At 44.6% G+C, this 7030-nt stretch overlaps 1 protein-coding gene across 1 annotated transcript; it reads right to left on the minus strand.

Annotated features, from left to right (window-relative positions):
• Positions 1-362: 362 nt before the first annotated feature.
• On the minus strand, positions 363-6667 carry gdf6a (growth differentiation factor 6a). Its single transcript, XM_031874522.1, has 2 exons — positions 6197-6667; positions 363-1975 (listed from the first exon to the last, which is right to left on the minus strand). Exons 1-2 carry the CDS (start codon positions 6555-6557, stop codon positions 990-992), a joined length of 1347 nt encoding a protein of 448 aa, XP_031730382.1. The 5' UTR covers positions 6558-6667; the 3' UTR covers positions 363-989.
• Between the last annotated feature and the right edge of the window lie 363 nt (positions 6668-7030).

Below are 7030 nucleotides of genomic sequence, written 5' to 3' on the forward strand. Positions count from 1 at the left end.
TTTCTTATGTTCGTCATCAGAGAAGACAAACTTTCTCGCTGACCCGACCGCGTGTCCTTGGCGCAGTCAGTTGCAGAAGTGCATTTCGTAAAGATGCAGACTTTTGAGCAAAAAGTTCGCCTCAGTAATGTGTGCTTTTTTCTTCTTCTTCTTCTTGTTTTTTTTTTTTTACAAGAGGGCCCCAGTCAGGCACAAGTCTGGTTTTGTGTCCTTTCTGTCCACAAAGGCGCGTGACGCCTCTCAACTGGTCTCCAGTAAGGCAAAAAAAAAATCTCTTGAAGGCATTACCACCACATCTTATCTCCTCTCCTCAGACCAGTGTGTGTGTGTGTGTGTGTGTGTGTGTGTGTGTGTGTGTGTGTGTGTGTGTGTGTGTGTGCGTGCGCGTGTGTGTGTGTCTGTGTGTGTGTTTGGTAGATTAGACATTCACCCCCTTGATTTGGATAACAGGGCACTAGCTGTGGCCTGTAATGACTCCAGCTGGACGGTGGCAATTACGGCCTGGATGCACATACCCAAAAGAGTCCGGCCTGTGCTGGCAGGATCACGCGGCAGAGCTGCAACAAAGCGCTGACAGGCAAAAGCCCGCTGTCCTCTGGCCTCGGCACGAACAGGTGCACGGTCGAACTCAATGGGCCCCCATCATCTCGCCTTGTAGAGCCACCCCCTCGTGCCACATGGACACGTCTCGCTCTCTGGGGAACAAAAGCCTGTTTGATGAGCGACGACTTGTTGCGTGGATGGGACTGAAGGCGTAACACGTTAAGGCAGAGAGTGTGAATTACTGTGACTGTATTAGTCTGAATAAATAGCAGGTATCGCCTTTGTGTGCATCCCTTTTGAATAAAGACGAGGCCCGTCAAAGAATTGCAGACCTGCGAGGGCTTTATATCTTCAACCTGGGACCCATCGAGACTCATCTTTGATTTTTTTCTGTCTTTTAAAGTTGTTGTTGTTATTTTGTTTTTTTTGTTCATGCGTAAGGACCGCTACCTGCACCCACACTGCTCCACCACCATGTCCTCGTACTGTTTGTACACCACGTTATTGCCTGAGTCTATGTACAGGATGCTGATGGGGCTGAGTTTGGTGGGGACGCAGCAGCTGGGAGGGGTGCTGTTGGGGTCCATGGAGTTCATGAGCGTCTGTATGATGGCGTGGTTGGTGGGCTCGAGGTGCGACCTCAGGGGGAAGTCGCACACCCCCTCGCAGTGGTACGCCTCGTAATCCAGGGGCGCGATGATCCAGTCGTCCCAGCCCAGCTCCTTGAAATTCACATGCAGCGCCTTTTTGCTGCATCTGGATTTGGACTTCTTCCCGTGCCTCTTGCCGTGACGGCTGCTCAGCGCGGTCCTCCGCCGCCGCCGGGGGCCCTCCCCCTTGATCCCACTCAGCGACACCCCCTCCTCCACCGCCGCCGCCGTCGGCTTCGCCGCCGTCGCCTCCTCCTTCTCGCTGGCCGACCTCCGCGACTTGATCTTCTCCTTCATCTCGTTGAACAGGTTCTCCCTCTTCTTGGAGCGCGTGTAGGCCACCAGGATGGCCTTCTCCTGCTGGGACCGACCGCTCCTGTCCAGTCCCAGCTGCCTAAGGTCCACCTCGGTGTCTGATTTGCGGAGAGTTACGCGCAGCTGGAAGCAGAGCTGGTTCCCCTGCTGGAAGTGATGATGATGGTGATGATGGTGGGGGTGGTAATGATGTTGGTTAGCTTTGAACATGTCCCACACGTCCAGAACTTCCCAGCCGGCCTTGGTGGAGTCCAGCGGGTCCAGAGACCTGGAGTCCAGCAGTCTGTCCGAGCGGCAGGGGTAGAGCTGGATGTCGTAGAGGCCCGTCGTCTGCAGGGAAGTTTGCAGATTCCCGGGCACTCTCCTGAATATCCTTAATTCCGCCCCGACCAGCTCCTCTTTGTCTGAAAGGGTTGAGACATCAAACAGATACTTTTGTCTTCGCAGAGGAGAGTGCAAAAGATCGTCTGCAAGGATAAAAGAAGAAAATAATTGCAGTCAGATTCAGTTAGGGTGTACAGTGTTCAGAGGGATGAGGGGAGGGAGGGAGGGAGGGGGGGGCACATTCTCCCACAGAGGCATCTCTCTCTCTCTCTCTCTCTCTCTCTCTCTCTCTCTCTCTCTCTCTCTCTCTCTCTCTCTCTCCGCCTCTTGTTTTTCAAATGTCCACCCTGAACCTGCCTGAAACAAACTACAGCTGACAAGTCCTCAGTTTGGATATGAATGAAAAAAACACCTTTATTGCTGGTAAAAAAAAAAGAACTGCCTAAATCCATGATTATGTTGTACTTATAAATCCATTATTTCCCTTTGATTTGATTTGACTCCATTCAAACAAAATTATCTTGATAATAAAATATGTTGTAATGTTTAAGGATATTTGAGGGTTAAGTTTAACCTGCTTTACGGTTTCTTAATTTAATTCCATGCACATTTGTTGCACATGAACAGTATGAGATTGTATTGTGATCTTCATGTCAGACACAGGAAGTATCCAACTTCGCTTGTTGAAAAAAAGAAACATACAGTATATACATTTTTTTTATCCACCATGTTATTCCAGGGCTGGAATTCGTTGTTTGATATTGCAGTGACAATATTCCAATAAAATCTGAGTAAAATGTAATGCCACGCCACTTTTAATCAAGGCAGAATGTTTTAATGAAAACGGCTCTGATGACAGATTGATTACTAATTTCAAGCTCTTTGACAGAGTGGAAGTAAAGTTTTTCCATCTTTGCGGTCTCAAACGGTCTCAAGAAGCAGTCATAATATCACAAATGTGTTCTTGCAGCGTTGTAAGGCGAAGAAAGAAAAAAGAAAAAAAACAAGGGGTCTAGTGATTTGTAGGCCCCTGGGTGCTGCCAGACACAACGGACCAAAGGCGACATACTGTACACTCAACTGAACAATACACAATTAATGCATTATTCCCTGCTGGAGACCCAGGAGGCCTGCAAATATCCCATCAATGAGACTGGAATATAACACTGTGGGACAATGCATGAAAAAGCATTAGCGTTTACAGAACACACTAAATATCTGCATTTAAAAAGTCCGAGTGTTTTTTTAAGGTTTTTTTTACGAAATGCATGTTTGATCAGAATAAAATATGTTTGACATGTGTTGTCGTGCATATCAAGCTGTAGCTTATTAAAGTAAAGACGCAATTCAAATGTTCTTGGTTTTAATCCAATATCAATAATAAGGTCTTTTTTGGTATCATTTTCCGTTTACATCTTTTTTTTTGTTTCCTGCATTTTTTCCTTGTTTTCGAGATTTTTATAGAGTAAATGCAGAATTAATGTATCAAGAAAATTGCATAAAATGTAAAATAAATCTTAAAAGGTGTATTAAGTTATTAAGGGAGAAAGGAAATCCTCTCTTTTAAACGTCACATTTTCCACTCGTCAAAAATACAAGGTTTTAAACCTAAAAAAAAGTAATTCAATTGCTTGTTGAGATGAATGATGTGTGGTCTTTTCTTTCTTGTAAAATAAAAGCATGTTGCCTCTATTGATTGTCTCCGTTTCTATCTGAAATTCAAACAAATACAAGTTACATGCCTACATCTAAGAGCCCCTGTCATAAAAGTTGTAAAACTTGCTCTAAAGAGATATTTGAATCTAGTTGTCAGTTTCCATCCGTGAACCCTGCCGAGTCAAACAGTAAAAGCAGATTGAAACCTTGTGCTCGTTTCAGTGACTTTGCCCGTATGGTCTGCATTAGGACTCTTTTTTTTTTTATAAGACCTCAAACAAATCGAATGCAAGTTCACCAAATAATTAACAGTTCTGAATTCCCAACTTCCTCATTAAAGCACTTCCCCTCTTATATTTCATCTCATCCTGCCAACGACAACATTCCCCTTAAAACGCGCCTGCACGGACTGACTGACTGAGTGCACACACTGTTGGAATTATTGAGAGATATTCGTGTTGACAGTTAATAAAATGCAGAGATTTCTTAATTCCATTAAAAAAAGCCAATTTTTTCCATTACGCGTAAGATGCTTGATGGTGGATAATTGGGGGAGAGAGTGCGGTGGACATTATTGCTTGGCCAGAATGGCATCCTGTACACTTTAGTTTGACCTTGTTGCTTGTATTTGATCCAATGCAAAACATATTTTTGCCATCTATGCCTCTGTTTAGAGAGAGAGAGAGAGAGAGAGAGAGAGAGAGAGAGAGCGAGAGAGAGAGGCCGGGGTGCACCATCTGCGCTTTAATGAGTTACCCCAAGTGCCAAAACGAATTTTCAAATTCGGGTTATTCTTTTCTGATCTTGCCATTTCTCACCTCCAGGAAACACCCTGCCTGATTTATAAGCAAATTTCATTTACCTACAAAAGTGCGAGAGCCAAAGAAGCTGTAGATCATAGGTGCACTTAGTAAAAACCTGTCTCTGCGTGCATGAATAATGCGTAAGCGACGTAAAACCTGTTACTTTACGCGTCAAAAGCTGCCCCGTGTGTATTTATATTCCTGATGGAGGCGATTGAAATAACGAGAGCTCCCAGCTGAGATCCATTCTGCAGGTTAATGCAATACAACACTTAGGGGATGCTGGGAGGCATCCCAGAAGAAACCAAAGGCGCTTGAGCTGAAAGAACGAGAAGAAAAAATAATTTTCCGTAATTAAAGTGGCGCTCGCAAAAGGAGGTTCCGCAGGAAAAAAATAAAATAAAAACACGTCACAGCAGAGGAAGTGCTCTTTCATTTTTCGCCCCTCGTCGTTTTTTTGGTGATGTGCCCATCGTGGCCGAGCTGGGTCATTATGGAAGAATAGACAGTGTTGGATATGTTATGACATGAACACTCAATTAGATCACCGAGTTCAAATACTCCAATCAGCCGTTCGATGCCAAGCAGCTCTCAGAGGGTCCAGCTCGGGGTCAGAGCCAGTGACACAACACATCAAAATCACAGGAGAAAGTGAGGCGTTTTTCCTATCAGATCAGTTCACACTGCAAGAAATGGCCCCACGGACGAGCCTTTTAGCCTTATAATCAGTCTTTAAACTTTTTTTCTCTGAAAAAGAGCAAGTGTGAGAGAGAACACCACAGATATTAAATATAGGTTGTTGTTGTTGTTTTTAGCAAAATGTATCAAATATTGTAATCATCTGTTCTAAATTACATTCCACTGTCTTAAAATAAATTGATTTGCGCTGGATATGTCTACAGTTGCACCTCACCATGTAAGCAGATAACAAGTGGATTCAAGCAGCTGACTCCGGACTAAATAAATCGTAATATTTTTTGCAGCGCACAGTCTCGGAGTGTTCCAGACCAGAGGGAACGCAAACAAAGATAGCTTTTATTTCTCCTGCAAATATTAACTCGGTTTATGTCCCTTTGTGTGCACTGGATATGGATGTGTTTGTGTTTATCAGATTGTGTTTGTCCTCGCAGGCCACTCAAATCACTTGGTTACTACATGTTAACTGATCCAAACACCTGCTTCTCACACCGACCCGCTCTGCCTTGGCCCACAACTCCCTTTGTCAGCACAAGTTGGCCAAACTGGGCAGCATAATGGCATCTGATTGGACTTTTTAAATACGTGACGGTTTTTGGGATGTTAGCCTCTGTTAGTATATGAAATATTTGGTTGTTTTTTCCCCCCTGTTTGCGTTTGGAAATGAAACAACTGAAGTGAAAAAAAGATTCCTCTGTATTCACGTGGAGGGAGCAGATCAGTTGTTGCTGTAGTCTGCACTGACAGTGATTTACTGCCTTCATTTGGAGAACGCCTTAATTAGTGTTTTACTGTCGTGTTACTTAGAGGTTAATTTAAGTGTAATATAAGTAAATACTTGAGACAAGTTACGTGTTTCGGCGGCTGTGCGGTAAATAGATCCCAATACAGTCACAAAAGTGCTCATGTACAACATGTAATCCAGCAGCTTTCTAACCTTTCTTTTGATTAACACTTATTCGTATGTTTTAGATATGTTTTGTGCGCGTAAAAGTGCGCTTTCACGTTATATTTGCCTGCTCTAAAACGTGCGTAAAAGTTGCCGCTGCGAGCTTGTTTCTCTGTACTTTTTTATGCATGACTGTAGTTGTAAGCCACAATTCATGAAAATCTATACAAGAGAATATTAGACCAGAATTTTAAGGAAAAACTGTGTCACCGAATTATGCAAGAATGAGCTGATGGAGCTGGCAACGGACTGAAACCAACCTGTTCCTCTGTCCACAAAACTTGTTATGGTGTTGGCAGATTTAGAGGAGCGGAAAAAGCTTGCGTTTAGTCCGAGCTTCTCTGCAGCCGAGTATGTCCTGTATATGGAGAGCATGTATTCATGCGGCACAATAGCGTCCTTTAGATCTTCTTTGTGATGGCCCACGATAGGGTGCGTAGACGCGAGGATGTCTTTTAGGATCTTGGATGACCTTTGTCCGTCCCGATGAGAGATCCGGGCTCCCCGGTTTCTCCTTGGCGCAGAGGGAGAGATGATAGCAGCAGACTGGAAACACGGTATATTCCCAAGGAAAGTAAGGAGCAGGCCCAGATATAGCGTTACGAGTCGAGATGCGTCCATGGCTGGAAGAGTCACCGGGAGATGTTAAGAAACTCCCGCTCAGTAAAGTTGAATTCGGGGGGCCGCCGGAGTCGGAGATGGTGTGCGCGTCAGGGTCGGAGAACTGCTACTTTTGCGCCCTCCGGTCGCACCAGAAGAAATGCGTTTTGCGCTCTGGACTCCACACAAGAGCGGAGACTGTTGGGCCGAGGGAAACACGCCCACATGGTCGCTCAGTGCAGGGCTTCTCAAACAATTTCATGTCACAGACGTCCAAACAGACGCGCTCTAGAGCCAACAGACCGACACAGACACGACAGTCCATGTGGGAAAGTTTTTGTTGGTGGTGGTGGTTTAGCAGCCAATTGCTGAACTCATCTACACCGTCCAGAGAATTATGGTTCCCTTTTATTTTTGATGAAAATAATTCAGATTGTAAATCAAACAATACAATTAAACTGTTTTGCTCCTTCCTCAAAGAGTTATTTTAGACA

This window comes from Anarrhichthys ocellatus, unplaced genomic scaffold (genome assembly GCF_004355925.1).
Source record: "Anarrhichthys ocellatus isolate YVR2014 unplaced genomic scaffold, GSC_Weel_1.0 scaffold81, whole genome shotgun sequence".
NCBI lineage: Eukaryota > Metazoa > Chordata > Actinopteri > Perciformes > Anarhichadidae > Anarrhichthys > Anarrhichthys ocellatus.